At 44.3% G+C, this 18,636-nt stretch overlaps 1 protein-coding gene across 1 annotated transcript in view; it reads left to right on the top strand.

Annotated features, from left to right (window-relative positions):
* T265_13757 (hypothetical protein) overlaps positions 1-4,609 on the top strand; it is a gene marked incomplete at both ends in the record, with an annotated part of 8,209 nt that extends 3,600 nt beyond the window's left edge. Inside the window, one exon of the mRNA XM_009170374.1 lies at positions 4,230-4,609. Within this exon, the coding sequence (XP_009168638.1) occupies positions 4,230-4,609 (380 nt within the window). The remainder of the gene's footprint in view (positions 1-4,229) is intronic.
* Between the last annotated feature and the right edge of the window lie 14,027 nt (positions 4,610-18,636).

Raw genomic sequence — 18,636 nt, 5'->3', positions numbered from 1 at the left:
CGTGTAAGACGTCGTTGGGGTTAGTGAAGCTATTTCTTCTTCCTTCTTTTGGGAGTTATTAAACCCTGAGGAAATTAGGCTATTCAACCCAAAAGCATAGACTTAGTGGTGACTGTTCCCACGACTATTCTCGTTTATCACTTTCTCGCCCGTCATTTATGAAGCGAGTTATGGTCCGTTTTGGATGCATTCCCTTGCACAGTCGATGGCTTGGGTGGAATTTACTTCAGACAGTAGAAATAAATTTTCAAACAACCTTGTTGTACTATCACTCAGCTCCATACATACGAACTGCTCATCGGGTGTTCGAGGCGTTAGCTGACCGTCAGTTAATCGACCGAGTCGTCATTTGAGGCGTTGGGCGAACCAACTGCATTACTTCAGCCTATTCGACATGCGTTAATGGACTAGTGGTCACCCACCCGTCTCACATGCTCGGTTGGGTTTCCGACACAGATAGTGATATGGACTCTCATAAGAGCGGACATCAAATCCATGGCTTATCCATTTCATTGCACACTAAACAAGATATCCACGCCATGCGAGAAGGGGAATTGTTCCAATGAGACCAGTGTGGGTATACTTTCGGTAATTTACATGTCTGCTTTCGGCATCACACCATCACGCCACCATTTGACCAGAAATACACCACCAAATGGCATGACGGGAAAGTGCACCGTGGCTTTATTTAAACCGATCGATTGGTGGAGTCGGTATGCCCTGGTTAACCGTAATGCGAAAACAAATTATCTGATGTGGCAATGTCATAGTAGGCCTTCAGTGAAATGGTCAAGTTAGTTAAACTCATCAACGGAACGCTCACCGTACCCTCCTATGCTGTTGAGCGGCCAATGTGAAGTCTTGGCATATTCCGTTGCATATGCTATCGCGCATTTAGGGTCACGGCTTGGCTTGAGGAGCACTTCGATGGAGGCGGGACAAAGTTGCTGTCAGAATGCCACCAGTGACTCCCCTGACTAGCGTCTTGCACAACGTGTTTACACAAGTATCATCATTGTATGTGATATCGATGACAATGTGTAAACTGAGCATCTACACCGCTTTTCCAAAACAGTTTTCCCAGTCAGTACGGAACGACAAACAAATAGATGTATCCAGGATACCACCTGTTGTGTTGCTTGACTGACTGGCAAGAGTATATATACACTTTTCGGGGCAATGATAAGAAATGTATTAGTCATATAATTTGCTACCCATTTGATTGTACCGATGTCGATGAATTTATGATAGGACTCGATCTCCAAGGACGCACAAAACTGTGAGAAAAGGCCACTTCCGTTGCACACAATGTCATCGAAACTGACAGGTGTATTCTTCATTCGTTCTTACGTACGTTACTATGGCGTACAACATGTGTCTCCATTGTTGTAGTCATGGTCAGAAACATCCTTTGTCCATCATACATAACAGTATGTAGCAGTTCCCATTCTGAATTGGTTAATTCTCATGATCACGAATTCATCAGACAGGAGTGCATCGACCAAGGGTCTGACATTAAGTCTTTTGTGTGTTTGCATCTCCGATACGCTAAGGGCAACTTGAGCACTTCAGATGAACTACGGCTTTAGAGACGGGCTAATGTTCGTTGCAATCGGATAAACGGTCACAATTATGAGCAAGGCCTACATGGGCACTGCCCAAACTAGACACAATGGGAGCGAGCTCTGAAGCGAGGCAAAATAGCTGCGGCATCATTCATACACGGGTACTTAGAGGTAGTGGCGAATAGCGCCACGTAATCTTAGAGTTTGGCCGTGGACCTGGAGAAGAAAACTCAGGGTTTATCTTTGTAATGTACTACTCATAAGGCTGCTGAAAATCCGTCGACAGCCCACTCAGCAACCTTATGAGTAGTACGTTACAAAGATATACATATATCGCGATATTTCAAATATCGTGGCGACTGAAACATGAGGCGGCCTAGTGCAGCACATTCAGTTGCCTGAGAACATCATGAACCAGAGATTCAGCTGGGTTCCAGGTGAGTCTCTCGAAAGAACCAAATCAGTTTGCAAATGAGTGTATATCCGCAAAAGTCAGGGTTATTCATAGAAGGGCAAAAACAGCTTCCATCCCCTAAATGAGGGGGAGAGTCAGTATTCCGTGGTTGTGTGAAACAAGGAGACGGTGGGAGAACGCAGGGTCTGGCGAATTGCTTTTACAAGATTCCAGAAACAGAGGGGTTCTGAAGAGTATTTTAGCTAACTGCTCAGTTTCGAATTTCCTAAGCATACTGTTCACCGTTTCCATAAATACCTTGAAAAGTCCTAGTCAGCGGGGCCGCCAATCACGTTGTTCATAAAATCGATTCTTTCTTATAAGGAAACACAGTAGCGGGGAATGACAAGTTTCTAAAACTAGCCATAAATGACATGACATCATCTACAAGATTTAGGTTCTCGGTAGCCTTAGAAATATAACCTTCCCCGTGTCAAATTCCTAAAACAGATCGCATGCTATCTAAACAAAAAACGAGTAGAACAAAATAAGATCGATCGTAGCAGACGATTAGATAGATAAGTTATCAGTAGACGACGTATGATTGGTGGTTGAGAAAAAATGAAGAATTTTCTGGGGGGTCACCGTTAGGGTCCGGAATTCGATTCGGAGCGTTGATTGTAAACTAATCGGTCTCACTTTTGACTGTCTGATTTAGTAGTGAGCTCCTGACTACCAAAACTAGCCTGTTCTTTCTCATTTTCCCAATCGATTCAATGCGCGGGGCGATAGAATTTGGTGTGCTAATGGCTAAGCGAAACGTAAACTCAACCTGAACCAAACCGATAAATACTACCACTTGATTTTTTCACCTGTGCTATGTTTGGATCTTTTCCAGATAAGCCCCGCCAAAAAACTAACCCCCGCCACCCAAAATAAGATTAGAAAAAAGAGGATATGAAATTTGCACTTTTGGTTTTTATCGAAGAGGATTAAACTGGGACATGTCATTAATAATTCGAATGAATAGGTCCGTTTTTCGGTACTTTTGCCTCCAAACGAACTCACACAAGCAGCTGTTCCCTAAAGATTGGTGTGTACCGCATTGGCGTTTATTCTGTATCTTGTAGACTGCTTGGGTCTGCAAAAGCCACCAGGCGCAAACTTCGCGAAGAAAGTTCTTCCAATCAACAGTGATTGTGTGGCCAATAGATAATTCCTCTGATCAGAATTTGATTTTTGTCAAATTTTTGAACCAGCAATAAATGAATAGAATTACTGTCCTAAACTCCATTCTAGACCACTGCAGCCAAGTTCTCTTTCGAAGACCGATTTCTTGCCGACACTGTCGGCCATTACACCTCCCCCTATCAGAAACAGTTGACAGTGTCATTTGCTGGCCATAAACGTTGCTGATGGATCACTCCGTGGCTTTGCAGAAAACGTATTACCGTCTCCTTGTCATGAATGAGAGTTGAAAGCGTCAGAAAGTTTTCATCATTTAGGGTTTTACGTCCGAACGCAGAAATTTTTCGCACAAAATTAGCCTAGATGCGGATAAGGGATTGCTTTCATCAAAAATAGGTCATGGTTGTGTGCGCACATTAAATTGGAGCTGGTAAAAAGTGGCGAGGCTTAAATTTTCATACATGCACTTTTTGCATTAGTGGCGGAGCTTATCTGGAAAAGATCCATATGCTTTATCGACGAAAAATCCCTTAGGCAGAGCATTCTGAGTGATAATCAGGTGATGAATAACCAAGGGAGGATTCGCAGAGTGAGTGAATGAAGCCTGCACGTAGGAGCGAACTCTACCCTCAGGAAGGAAGCGATGGCATAAGTGAGATGAAGACTGCCGTAGATTTGTTTTGCGTGACGGAGTAGAACAGCGGATGTTACAAAGCCAAGCCAAGCCAAGCGGACCGGCAAGTCAACGTAGACTTTCATAGGATGACTAGCAGCGGCATCTTGGATGTCGATAGCAACCACTTACCACCTGAAAATGATAAACTCGTGTGAAACCAAAAAGCAGTCAGTTACCTTTCATAGTGGTCACTAATGTGGAGCAGGGGAATCAAGTTGCTGCAGAGTATGAATACCAGTCAGTAAGTCAGACAAAAGACGCATACGAGCAGCCATATTTGACGACGTTGATACAAACTCGTTGAGATGGTTCGAATCCAAGGGAGATTCCAACAAACCTACAAATAATACAACTGAGGAGCTGGGCCGCCAGGGGGCAACATGAACCAAGCGGTTAGGGCGCGCAGTTACTGATTGGAAGTTCCGTGGTTCGAACCCAACCTCCGCCTCTCGACTCCCCCTGTCTAGGCTTGGGCGACCTGGCAGTATCCCAGCCCTCGTGCCTTCTTCGTGCGGCCTGGCAGCTAGGCACCGAAAGGGTACTACAGCTGGGCCGCCAGCACATTCGGACACGATGTTAACGATAACATTGTTAACAGCGGTACGATCACCACTCGGTGAAACTCTGCTGGCTGATCACAAAAGACTACGGGGGTCTGCATCCGATTGTATCTTATACAGCAGTGGACCAGCGCAAAATGACCGTGAACAAGGCCTCAGATTGGCAGTTGCAGGTGACATCACTGTCAACAACACAATTATACCAGTAATGCACACTGGCACTTGAATACAAAACGACCTTGAGGGAAGAAACTTTTATTGAAGACAAGGGTGGGGACTTGATGCGAGGAACCCCCGCGTCCTTAAGGAAGACGAACAAGCGTAAGATATCCACAACCTTGGATAGCCTTAAAGTAAACATATATGAGCATCATGTCGAATTAAGGCGCCATCAATTGGGATTCAACCAGCGTCCTTTGCAAACCTTGCTAGACGTAAACCCCAAGCATTCCGACAGGTGGAATCTAGCTAAGCAGCCCAATTATGAAATCACAATATGTGCCCCACTTGGATCGGTTGTGTGCCACATATTGAAGGGTTTGGAAGCATTTGCAACCGGGATCACGTTGGCTCAGCCTATGAGGCTCGAAATTCCCACAGCACTCAGTTTGACTGTATTCACCTTCATTTCACGTTGTAGTGTCACTGCCTGACCCCGTGAGCCTTTCGCTTGGAACAGCAAATAACGCTTTTCTGATTAGATGGTGGTTGGGCATATGTAATACATGCCGAGCCAATTCATCCTAGTGAGTTTAATCCGCTGCTCTTACAACTCGGATTCCTTGGCAAGCTTTTGCTTAAGCACTATCTTGTTACCTACTCGCTGCAACCATCTAATTCTTGCGGTGTTAAGGAGATCAAACGTTTGAAGACATCGAAGGTCCTCTGATCGGGGGGGGGGGGGGAGTCTGACAACCATAGGGTAATACCTTTCTCAAAGTTACTTCGTTTTAGCTTTGCTGTAGCGAAATTTGTTTCTGACACCCAAGTTCACTAACGCTGATCGCACCATTACTCTGCGCAATAACTTCATTTGCTGCAGTCCAGTCGCGGCTTGTGCGGCCTCAGCACACTCAAGCTCTTCATTCCGAAGTTTCAGGGAAGCAAAAGATGATCGAGAAGTAGAAAATTTGTGCTCTGTAGGTGAAAATATCATCTCCGATACCTTTTTTAAAGTACTTTGCGCAAAGGTAAGTGGTAAACAACAAGATGATATAGACCTCGTAATCCAAACTCATAAACCTCCATCAGACGTGATTTTTATAACAGGATTCTTGTCTCTTGGAGTGTGCCTTTCACACTAACTAACGTCGATGACAAGGGTGAACAGAAAAAGGGAGAGAAGGTGCAATCCGAACAAACTTCACTGGTTGTCAGGACGCCTCTGGACAGCTCACTGTACTGTTGCAAAGTCGAAGAAAAGCGTGATTTTTGGTCGGTAATCTAAGTGGCACTGCTCCAGCATTTGACGTAAGGTGAGGATATAACAGTGGCTATTTCTGTCACTTCGAAATCCTGCTTGCTGCGCTCGGATTTGTGTTCACATGCCGAAGATGGATGACTGGTGTGGGACTTATACCCCTATGGTCGGAACAGTTGGTTCAGATACCTAATCTGAACACAGGTACCACGAACACCTGGCCCCAATGCTCTGGAACTTTTTTGTTCCCTCATCTTTGAACAATGCTGGGGGAAGCTCATCTGGTCCGGCAGTTCGATGGCGCTTCAAGGTAGAAAGGTACTTTTAAACTCAGATCACGGCTTAAAATGAGCGGACTGAACGAAAGATATAGGCACAAGGAACATTGGGACAGCTAAATTGTTTTTGAAAATATTTTGCTCAGCGACTCAGAAGCTGGTCTCCAATATATACATATATATATATATATACTATTTCGGAAAAAATAACGTGAATGCAGCGAGTATTCGAATAAGAAGAAACTCATCAAAAGTGGAATCATGGTCACCCCACTGCGAGTGTCAAGGAAAGAAGTTCCCACATTCCCACAACGCCAGATCACCTGTCAGATTTGTCCGCCCCAAACGAATTCCTCGATCTGTTCCATCATTTCAATCCCCCGGTTCGAGAAGGACTGTCAAGGGTGGAAGAAGATATTGGATCCATTTGGAATCGGGCCAATGAACGACAAAAGTAGAAGGCAACTATGTGTGCAGCATTTGAACTCTGAAAGGCAAACACGTGGTTCAATGTGCAGCGGATATTGTTTGCTACGTGGACTCAGTTTCATCATTGCGCCGCAAAGAGATCCACACAAACTACTGACTGCTGAATGTAATACGGTTCACTCGTTGGTGCGTGCTAGGGTAGGCGTCGCAGTCGGAAAACTTTCACGGTTCGAACCAGGGGAAATTCGTTCAAGGGGGAGACGGTAGTGAAATTTTGCGGAGTGCTGCCGAATGATTCAAACACACTTGAAAGGCAGTGGGCCCGAATAATAACACATATGCAAGCAGCTGATGTGGACCAAAGCATGAACGAAGGCGATTTGGATTCATAAGATATCCACAGTGATTCAGAAGAAGTTGTCGTTTCTGAAAAGCCATCGATTCGAAAACAACTCAGAAGGATTTTGTGGAGAACAGAGCATGAACGATGGCGACTTGTACACGGAGCTTTTCATGCCGAGAGGACCGACTTTGCAGAAAGAACCTCCGAAGTAGAATTTAGGAGCTAGAAGACGTCTCGCACGGTCCCATGGATACGGTAATGATTCCTCTGTGAAGAAAAAGGAAAGGAAATCGCATTAAGACGAACAATTATAGTGAGATCAGGTAAAATTGTGGCTCAGATCCTGATGACATTATGGAGAAAACGTCCCTGAAGAGCAGTGTGTATTTCGAAGCGGTCGCAAATCAAATCCGTGAGAAATACTGTGAACGGAATTGACTGTTCTATTGATTGTTTGTGGAGTTCACCAATGTCTTCAACACAGTCATTACAGATCGTCCAGACTCATCAAAGTCTTTCACGTAGAGATGACAATCCGGGCATAGAAAATCTGCACCAACCCAAACGATTTATTGATCAATGCCGAAGGGAAGTAGGGCTGTGTTCTTTCCCCATCCCTTTTCAGTCTCTACTTGACAGTCATTGCTTTGGTGGTGTACAAGATCAAAAACCGGTTGAATGGTTAACCGTTCAATTGGTAGAGTTTTCTGGCCACAACACTGCCGTACTCGTCCGTACCTGTTCGTGTATATTGCAGTTTGCAACGACTGACTACGGCATTTGGTTCAGTGGCGTATAGCTTTAGCTTAAGCGTAAATATTCCCCAAATGCTTATCCTCTATGAGCCTGTATCCGGGATTCAACATAAAACATTAATTCATCTGCTAAATGATTGTGGGGTGGTATGCTGCACGGACCTGACAGCTGATAGTGCAATAAACACGCGAACTTCAATGGCCAGTATATTAGGTCTTTCGGCCGCATTGAGGACAAGTTCGGGACAGTCGCCAATGCGCACTGATACCAAGATTGCCACGTACTATCTTCACTAGTGTGCAGCAGCGGGACTGGGACGATATATGGACGACATGTTCGTCATTGTCTGGATCAAACGGAATGATAGGGTCCCCAACGCCGAAGTCGTTTCAGTGATCAGGTGTTGTTGGAAGTGGATCCAGTCTGATGCTGCCTCAGCCCTCGTAACGAAAGACAAACACTCGAGTCCGAAGAAGCCGTGGACGTCCGGAATTCGGCTACTGGGACAGGCGATGCTGAATACCCTAACTTCCATTTTTGGCTATCAGCTTGGCAGTCGACACGACGAAGTGAACAACACCTATCCAATGAATCGTGAGAAGCTTCAAGGTACCAGGCGTTGCAATCCTGGAAAACATGCGAGCAATTCGGAATCTTCCTAGCGCAGCTTCGTCTATGTGTATTTGGACAATATACAGAAGCAGATGCATTAGCAGGACGGACCGTCTGAGTCGCCCACACACACATCATAGCCTTCTGGAACCCAAGCAAGTTTGCACCATTTTCTAATAAATGCTTGACGGACATTATCATTCTAGGGAGGACATCATTAACCTCAGAGTTAATGACCAGTTCGACTTTGGCGATTTCCTAATGAACCGCTTCCGGTGACCCTGATGTACTGATGGAGGTGCGGTATTGCACTGGAACTCAAGGGGTCAGACGGATGACGCCCACACTTCGATGGTAAACATATAACTGATGGTGGCACCCATTGTTATGCCACCCTGTTGAGCCCGTTTAATGGTTTGCGACAAGACTGTGCGCGTTCTTCGGGCTTACATCCAAGTAGATGACCCGCGCCCGGCTCTGTGCCAACGATCTTTGGCTTCCCACTATACGCACACATGCATGAGTATCATCTACGTGGATCGCCAAGTCATTCAACGGCTTAGACTATCCTCCGGGATCTTAGTTGTCATCAAAGTGCCTCAGAATGGCGGTTCAAAAACTGAAGAAATTTGTAAGGAAGTTGGTCTCACAGACGTAACGAACAGTACGATGCGACAAAATACAGGCAGGCTGTTTGTCATTGGTATGCACCCACAGTAGCGTTGGAAGATCGTGAAAAGATGTGAGCTGTTTTTTGGTACGTTCCGCAAGTGACCAAGGAGGCCACAGTCTTGTCACGTGAGACAATTCTTAGTTTCAGATTGTGTTTTTTGGTCTACCAAAGCAGGTACAACATACATTTTAGTCGATCGACGTAGTTGCCCACACGGATTTAGGAACCAGATGGTTACTACGTGGGAGGAAGACATACACAGACGTAGTTCCTCGTCTTCCGAATTCGTCAGCATAGAGTGAGCTTGACTGTTTGGAAAACCAGGCTGGGCTTTTTGTTGAGCTGAGTTAGTGGAATTCCAGTGTTCCATTTGCTTATTATTTGTATCGGAATTTGCTTTCATAGGTCTTCAAATGTCTATGAAAATGCACGTAACAATAGCCGTATCATCTGTCCCAATACGTTCTGATATTCGAAATCTTGCATATCGATTTTTCTGGTTCGCATATACCGATTTAACGGTGATACTACTGATGGGAGAGGCGTGCGAGTAGTATGTTTTCTCGTAAATCCGCCTTGCATCTCTTGAAAAATGAGATCTATTGAGGGATTTGTGGAGTCGCTTTGTAGTGTTTGCTTGGAGTTGAGTAATAGTCAATGGACATCCTGAAAAGTTCAGGAAGACGCGTTCAAAGAGAAGACGGATATTCAGTTTTTGTCAACAAGATGCATATGAGAGTTTTGTTTCCCTGTCTAGTAGTCTGTGGCTGTTCAGTTGGCAATTTCTAATAAATAACTCCGCAGAAAAGGCCTTCTTTTTTCACCGATAGCCTGTCATATCACTTCTCCGTTATCGCTTTTGCCACGCCAGCTGGTTTGAAAAACTGTTCATTACCTTGTGAAGCCCTATCTTTCAGCAGCCTTTGAGTTCGTTCGGTCGTAAGTGAGATTGACATGGCTTAGCTCAACAAAGTAGAATTTATCAAAGTAGCTGAGTAATCGGAGAATGGTCAGTCTCAGCTATCCTAAAGACCATATTTAGTTTCACGGCTCACCCGTCTACTGCCCGTAGCTTGTAAATTGGGTGGTGAAAAGAGGAAGCGCACAGTAAATTTCACGGGGACAAGCGACTGAAACATACTTCTGTGCACGCCGGAGATTGTAATATATGAAATACGAAATGAAAATGATGAATAATTAATGTGTTTGGTTAAAGTATTCAACTTACATCCGTTTACAAAATAACGTTTGACGGCCTGAAGTTATATCCTCAGCTAACTGGCTATTCTCAGTTCTTTTGAAATGAAGGACCCAGAATAGTCTAGACGTGAAACTCAGAGAAATCACTCAGGTGTTCAGGCAACTACCGGTTAAATGTTCATTTTAGCTAACATTAGGACTATTTCAGTGTTCTCCTTTGAGAAAATAAACTACTTATAAGGGTTCCCAACAGTAGTAGTCAGCAAGCCATATTTACTACAAAACATATATTTTTAGTTTATTTGATCATAAGGCAACTCATTCAAAAGTTTGCAATTCCGAACCCGTCGACTTTAACCGCTCACAGCCTTCGTCCAGCCACACGTGACTACCCACGTGACTGTAAAGTGGAGAACTTATCAGAAAAAACGGTGGAGTAATTAAAACTATCTGATCTTTCTGCAGTCGAATTCCGCATGCTTCCCTTCGGTACTCTCCAGTCCCACAAAATCGATGAATTTCAGCTTGACACATCCGCCGAGTTCTGTAGAGTTTTTGGATCACCAGTGTTTAACTGTTGTCCGTACATCAAACATTTTTCCAGGCACGCATCATTATGAAAGTTAAATCACACAGAAATATTGCAGATCAGATATGCTTTCTGTAAAGAAAAATTCACCGTGTTAAGCTCCTGTTTCTGTTTCTCAAGCGTAGACCGTGTGAACATGTTGGTTGGTTCCAGTAACCGAAAAAACGGGATGGCAGAAATCGTTGATTTTTCACGCCACTATATTTTGGCACACCTTGGGTTTTTGTGTAGGATGATACAGTTGTGAAGTGAGAGCAATTTCCCCCGATCATCGGGAGTCTTGTACTTTCAGCTGTTTTTTTTATGATGGCACACATCACCGTAACTTGAGCCCTATGTCTTAGGGGCTTTGGGATCATTGAGTTCCTGAAAATACTTGGCACAGCAACTGGGACTCAGATGGTCTTCGGACGTGTTTACTAAATGACCAAGGCAGTACAATTCGTGTAAGTGCCGCGAATCTCGAGATTACTGTTTCTAGGTGCCTTGTGAGTGGCAACACAACAGTACTTCCCTGGAGCAGTGCAAAATAGGCTTTTGCTACAGAAGCAGCCGTCAACTGCATTATGAGATGTACTCAATCACTGATCGCAAAGTTTTGGCTGTGATGAAGAAGTTGGTGGGTGTAAATATCCAACCCTTTGACGAACTCTTGAACTTTGGGGATGCAACCTGAACCCCAAAATTAGTAGTTAGGATATCAGCTTCATCACGACGTAATGCAAGGGTCGCAGTGTTTTTTTTCCTACAGCGTAGTGGACTGTATATACACATATATATAGAGAGAGGGTTCATATCACGGTGCATTATGGAATTCCTAGGCTTAAAGGTTGCGCCCAGTTCAAGCGATCTTATCGAATACTTTTGATTACTAAAAAAAGATAGCGACCTCAGTCCCGTTAATTAGCGAAGGAAAAATTCACCCTTCGAGTTTTGCGCATTCAGGGGTGTGGCTTGGAAAGCGTAGGAATACTACAAAGAGTTTGGGAATGCCTCAGTTGGGAATCGCTAAAAAACACCAACAGTGTTCTAAGGTTTTTCCTCCGAAACTTTATGCTTCCTTTTTGGGGTTTCAAGCGTGCAATCTCACACTAGAATATTCCTTCTTTCGGACATTTCGAAAAAAACAATCAAGAAAGTTTTGGTCTCTTGTTTACGAAGTTTTGTTTCTTTGCGAGTTGTTCAGTAGGCTCTGAGTAGTTGTTTGGGGACGAAGATCCCTGCATGGTTTCTCTAACTGTGAGGAATGCCTGTGAGAACCGTCTGGATGACTTTGTAACTTCCATTTCCAGCCTCCTAAATCAGCGTTTGTTTACAAAAAACAGTTCTTTTGACCTCCTGCGTTCTTTCATTAACTAGTTCTTGAAGTTGGTCGTCCAACCATCAGTGAACTCATCATTTTTGACACACTTTCACACAACATTAAGCGGAGAGAAAGCTCTCCCTTTCCGAAGAATTACGGGGAAATTTCAGAGATTGAACAAGAGCTAGTGTAATTGTATGTAGTTAAACCATTTAATGCCAGGTTCATTTTGATTGAAGTTAGGGGACGTTTGTTCGTTCATCCTGAAGGGTTGGATAGACGACTAGTTTCTCTCCAGGATCAGAATCTGCGCGTATCTCCCATCATATATGGCATCCTTGGTGGCCAAGCTCTTTGTGTTTGTGATCTGATGATCTGATGCCGCTATCTTCACGCAATCGTACGTCGACAACCGAATTTCTTACCTGAATGGTGTTCACTGTTGGTGAGCCATTCAGTCTTGTTGTTTGGGTCACCAGCTGGAAGACAGAAACACCCATGTCGCTTGTCAGTAGGCAGAATTTAAGTAGTATGTGACGGAACTAATTTCAGGCATGCATTTGTTGTGGGATGTACAAACAGCACGGATAATTCAAGTGTTCCCCTCCGTTTTCTCCACTAATTGTGCTGAATCTGGTCGACCTCAAATCTATCAGCATGCTGTTAGCAGGATCCCCGCACAACAGTGCCTCTGAACTCCGAGCTGTCCAAACTGTTTGGAAACCAGTAGTGTCGATTCACGGCCACCGGATGCCCGAATAGTAAACGTGCTTCGGCACAACCAACGGTTGCTCTACTTTGACTTCCATACAAGGAGTGACAGGGTTCCGAAAAGAAAACATCAGAAATATGCTGGGAATGTCGCAGGTTCAGTCGAAACTGCACAGGGAAGTGGTTGCTGCTACCGGCAGACCCTATGTGCCACAAAAAGAGTTGTGAAAAACTTTCACAAAGCTCAGACCAACCAGGAAGTGAGGAATATAACGAGTACAAGCTAACAACTATCAGATTTTTCGGTCAATGTGCTGAAAACCCAGCAGAGAAATTTACCTCACTTACCAGCACTAAGCTTGCTTTACCTTGCACATTAGGGGTACTTAAGAATTCAGTGTCTGGTTTTTCAACCGCATGGCGCTATAAACCGACGATCTCTGTTGAACATTAAGTGGTCGGATTGTATGAGTTCTGGGCCTAGCCGCTTCTAGTTCGTTCTTTCTAAGGAAATCTATCATGTCTGTATTGGTAACGGTGGAAGTGACCGACCCGTAGAGGGAATACTTCATTGTTTTCGAACCCAAGTCGTTTAGAACGTTACCGTTTCAGTTTTGGAATGCCCGGAAATACGTTCCGCTCCACCAGGAATTACTAGTCCTTGTAATATAAAATAGAACAAAGACTGGAGTTTAGCTCTACTCCCTTCATCGAGTAAACCCAAGGATTGCTTGGCCTTGGTTTATGGTCAAAATTAGCTGGGGTCAACTGACGCCCGTTGGTTCGTCAGCATTCTATAGCCTCTGCAAGCTTTGCTGAGATATCTCACCGTAGCTCCTAGTAGCTACGATGTCTGACTGATGGAAATCATTTCGGCATTTTGACCGATGATAACGAGAGTTCATAAGTGCACCTTCTGGTCCAGCTGTTCCGTATTTTACGTTTGTCATGGGTAGCAAACCACGAGCCTGCTGAAAGTCAAAATTTCATCGACGCAATTGCCATACTGTCCATCAATACTCTTTGTCTTTCGCTCGGCTTGCGTCCATGAACACAACTTACAACTCTTGGTAATCTGCTGGAATATTGGTAGCTCGGGTGCATTAGTTTACGAAGAGCAGTCTGCGCTGTAACCTGGATTCTGGTTGGTCGGAGCGCAATGGCTGCCCTTCGTAAACTATATAAACACAAGCACGAAGAGAGAGACTACCCAACCAACAGCGCACTGAAGATGTCTCCTCGAATGGTGACGAAACGTTTGCAAATCAATTGCCAAGCTCGGCGAACAGATCAACAGCCACCTGATCGATTACTAGCCTAAAAGTCTCTCAAAATGGCCTCTGCCAGTTGCGTAAACACATTCGACAAGGCGTCGGATGCATAGTCTAACCACTTTGTTTCTTCTGGTTTGCGCTGAAGCTGTCCCGATCAAAGTATTCAATGGTGCCATTGCTTTGTATGCGGTAGGCATTTCAGTGAGTTAGTAAACTGTGTCTACGGCTTCGCGGGTGAGCCCCAAGGACACAGATACAGGCCAACGTTTTTTTTAATACAGTATACCCTCTCTTGATATGCTTGCATTCATCACTAATGTGATCGATTTAGTCATTCCTTCTTACATTCTTGTGCCGTTCCGTCTTTCAGAGGCGCGTCTGGTAAGGATATCTATCTGGCTGAAGGCCAAGATGTCTAGTTCTTCTATGTTTTAGATGCTTCTGGATTTATCTTCCGTTTTAGACCTTCAGTTCAATGAGAATGTTTTATTTACTCAGTTGCAAATTAATCTGGCGTCAACACAGACTCCAATGTATTCTATCTGAGCCTTATTCTATTCGTTTTCGGGATGAAATCACCCTCGGATTTCCAAAAAAATGCCGCGGTAATGACAAAGACGACGTTATAACGAAGCCCCTATTGACGAAACAATTTAGGTCCTGTTACAATATCATACAGGAGTCATTTTCAGTAGACAACACGTACTTCATCCCTGTTTCGTCTCTGGTGTTTACCTTTGTCTGGGTTGTAAAAATGCACGAGGTGGTCGTGATTTTAAGTACAACAAAGAAGGTCTCTGTCACCGTGTGTCTGAGCAAACTTGCACCTGGCCCAATTGGACGTGTGTGACGTTTGTAGTTGAGGGTGATCTTTGTTCTTGTAGCCTACATTCGCCATGTTATCCTTCACTCTTCTCAATCAGTCGAATGAGTCACTGAGTCCGTTGTGTTCGGATGTAGAACACCGAGTAGAGTAATCTATGGTCAGTAGAACGAAACCGGTAAACATGCGGCTGGAGTAAAGAGCCAAACAGGTCGCTGTTGATGATTGGATCAGAGCAAACAAGACACTGAGATAGGGAGTGAGCTTGGTCTCGAACGGTTTCTCATAACACAACGAAACGAAATACAATGTTTCTTTCTTGCAATCATCATCGTCAAAGTGACCATTTCCTACTGCTGGTCAGTGTCCAAAGTAACCGCTCCTATTGAACTTAGCCTTGATTTACTAACAAGGTAATTCAACCGCGTTACCGCAGCTCCAACTGGATTGGCTGACCATGTGCACACAATCATATTAAACTTGATGTTTTGCGCTCCTCATGTCCTGGTGCAGGGATTTTCGTGAATCCACACGAAATGGAGAAGCATTGGACTCGACTTTAACCCGAGATAGAGCCAATCAGCACTAAATATCCCTGGTCGTGGAGGGGTTTGAACTCAGGTCAACCAACATGCGAAGAGTATGTCTTATCAATACTCAGCCACTGCACGCTGAACGCGTTTATATCATCACATGTGAAAAAGTGGGATATCGATGAATTTTCAGCAACCTTGTCAGTAGTTTTATCTATGGAAATATACTGCGATATATCGAATATCGTACCAACTGAAACATGAAGCGACCTGTGTGTAGCACATTCAGTTGTAGAATATCATAAAACCGAGAGATTCAGTTGGGTCTCTCGTGAAAACCAAATTGATTTGCAAATGAGTGTGTTTCTCGAAAACAGTCCAGTTTGGGTTCAAGTAGAACGTAAGGTTGACGGAAACTCGGGGACTGCGCCTACCTGATGAGCCCCAAGAAGGGCGAAACCGGTCGTGGGCTGTCGAAGAGTTTTCAGCAACCTTATGAGTAGTTTCCTTTATAAAATTATACTGTGGTATCTCGAATATCATATCAACTGAAACATGAAGCGGCCTTTGTGCAGTCCATTCAGTGAAGAGGATCATCATAGACGACAGGTGTAGCTGAATCCATTTGAATCTCCTGTCAAAACTAAATCGGTATACAGATGAGTGTGGTTTTATGCAGGCGCTTGAATGTACCCACAACAGCCAGGTTCAGAAAGTGTATCCGGAATCGCTATCGTATAAATGAACCATCTCACTATGCAATTTCCCAAATGGCACTAAAAGAGAAACGCACGCAACTGCGTCCTCAAATGGAAGTAAGTAACTCGGATTCTACCGACTACTCCGACATGGCATAGCGAGATTGTCGGAACCAGGCTGCATAACCGACGAGTTCCACGATTGATAGATTAGAGCTTCCCACATTGAGCTCATTTAGTTCGGCCGCTTCTTTGAGGCATGTTTAAGCACTGGGGATGCGATTTCCTGTACCTTGCCGCACACTGCAATGAGCCGTTGTCATTTCGCACATTTACAGATGTACATTCTCTGTGTGTTGTCAAATGTAGCCGAATAAGATTTGTCGTTATTATGGAACTTTACAACAGTTGGGTTTAATATCCTGTCCACCTGAGCTCTGAGGGCGGTTGCGTATCGTAATCAACCGACTTTGGTAGCTTCGTTCGTCATCTGAACGGCAATTTCTGTTGAGGACCGGAACCGTTGTTTCAGTCCTCAAGGAACATCATAACTGACACTGGTGTACAACCCAAGTCCACTGACGGACATAAGGATGGTTGGCCTCGGAGAAGAGCGGGATACTAATGGCTTAGATAATGCAACAATATAATGGCCCAGATGGCACGCCTTCATGCAGAGCACATGGAAGTGATCGATAAATTTAGTGCTAGTTTTTGCCGTCAGTTGTGTCTCCATGATGGCTATCTGTTTTTCTCAAGCTCATTGCGTATTAGGTCAAGCTACCAAAACTTACTGAGCCGGAAAATCTAGGTTATGCGGGTGAAGAACAGAAAATGAACAAGACCTGGGGTGCATCATCACATCCGAAGAGCAATACATGTACAAACTGTGTTAAAACAAAAAGCGGATGAGATAGATATTGGCGAAATTGAGGGGTTCGAAGTCAGCTGACACCTAATCTTCATAATGGGGGGCGTTAAAGGTTCGATTTGTTGGTGGAACTGTTCACTAAAACTGACGTTTCTGTTGAAGTAATACTGACGAATTTAGCGAAAAACACGTCATAAGCGAGAGCTTCAGCTGAGTATTAGGCGAGTCTTTCCGCAAAACCAAATTGATTAGCTAATGAGTGTCTTCCGCTCAACCATCTGATGTTAAACAATGTCCTTATTTAGTAAGGTTTTTCAGCGATCTTAGAGCTGAAATCCCCTCATAACTGTTTGATAATAAAATCGTTATGATGTGATCGGCTGTTTGTCCAGAAACCACCAGTACTAATCATGAAATGTGGCAAAATATGCGAAGTTACTGGTTGCCCACACCCCTAAATTAAAGAACCAGCCTCCTTACGGCGATGGATTTTGTGCTAGCTTCAGACGAAGAGATCGGATGAAATAAACAAAATGCTGACATCGTGACCAATCGAATGATGAAGGGAAATGTGTCGCTTCACTCGGAAGCGTTGTCTACTGACTCACTCTATCGACTGACTGAGTTATAATGACGAATGATCAGCCAGTAAACTGAATCAGTGTGTACAAGTGCACATAGACTGTTTAGGAGTACTCACTTTACTTCGCGCAGTTTTGAAGACCAGTGAAACCCAGATAGGCTCATGTCAGCCCGTTCATTGAATTCGCCAGGATCAGGAGACGGTTGAAATTCCCGAGGTGGCTGCTTTGCCACAATTAGCTCCCTTAATCCGCAAACCTCCGGAAATTATGTAACGGTTAAATTAAACTTGTCCTTACCAAGGTCTTTTACCCTGGAATATCCTTCCGCTCGCCTTCGACACCAGCTCACAGTGGAAGACCAACCTTGATAGTGAATCCAATATTGGTTTGACAAGAAGTGGTTGAACCACTCATAAACAGTGGGCATTAACATCGCACTAAACAAAGGGGTGTCAACCGTCATTTCTCCTAAGTTTCAGTGTAGCGACGCAATCACACGTCATAGTAACGTACGGCTGTATCCACCGGCGGCTCCTCAGGATGAACGACTTCTTACGCCGCTGACGGACAAGAGGTACCGATGCAAGATATGCACCGTCTCACTTGTTTAATAACCAGAGACAAATTACACGCACAGTACCCACCACGTTTCTCTGTGGTACCCTGCGTGTCATGCAGGAGCGTCCACAAGTTCGACAGCTGCATAAATATACTGATGTTAGTCCGTTCGATAGGAGTGTTCTACTGAAGGAGTATGTCTACTCGAGTTGCGAAATGCGACACACCCGTATTTATGATGCCTCACCAAGTGCGTCCGCCCAGAGTCAGATTTTCCCACGATGTAAAGTGAATATTGAAGTTTTTCAAACCCACCTGAACTCTGTCTATATTTCGTAGTTTCTGTCTTAATTGGCGTGACAGACCATTTTTAAAGCGCCTACATCGTTTTGGAATGCGGTTCTACATGACACAACTAGATCAGCTTATTGTGGACTAAAAAACTGTCGGTTTTTCTACACTTTTGCTTTTTTGTGCGCATAATTTTTACGCCGGCCCTGCAGATGATTTCAATAAAGAGTTCCGATACGGGTCGGCATACCAAGCACGTTTCGGTGCTGAGTGACGCGGTAGATAGGATGATGGAGCGGTAAAAAAA

This window comes from Opisthorchis viverrini (genome assembly GCF_000715545.1).
Source record: "Opisthorchis viverrini unplaced genomic scaffold opera_v5_100, whole genome shotgun sequence".
Taxonomy (NCBI): domain Eukaryota; kingdom Metazoa; phylum Platyhelminthes; class Trematoda; order Opisthorchiida; family Opisthorchiidae; genus Opisthorchis; species Opisthorchis viverrini.
The sequence above is the reverse complement of the archived record's forward strand: the minus strand, read 5'-3'. Positions and strand labels throughout refer to the sequence as shown.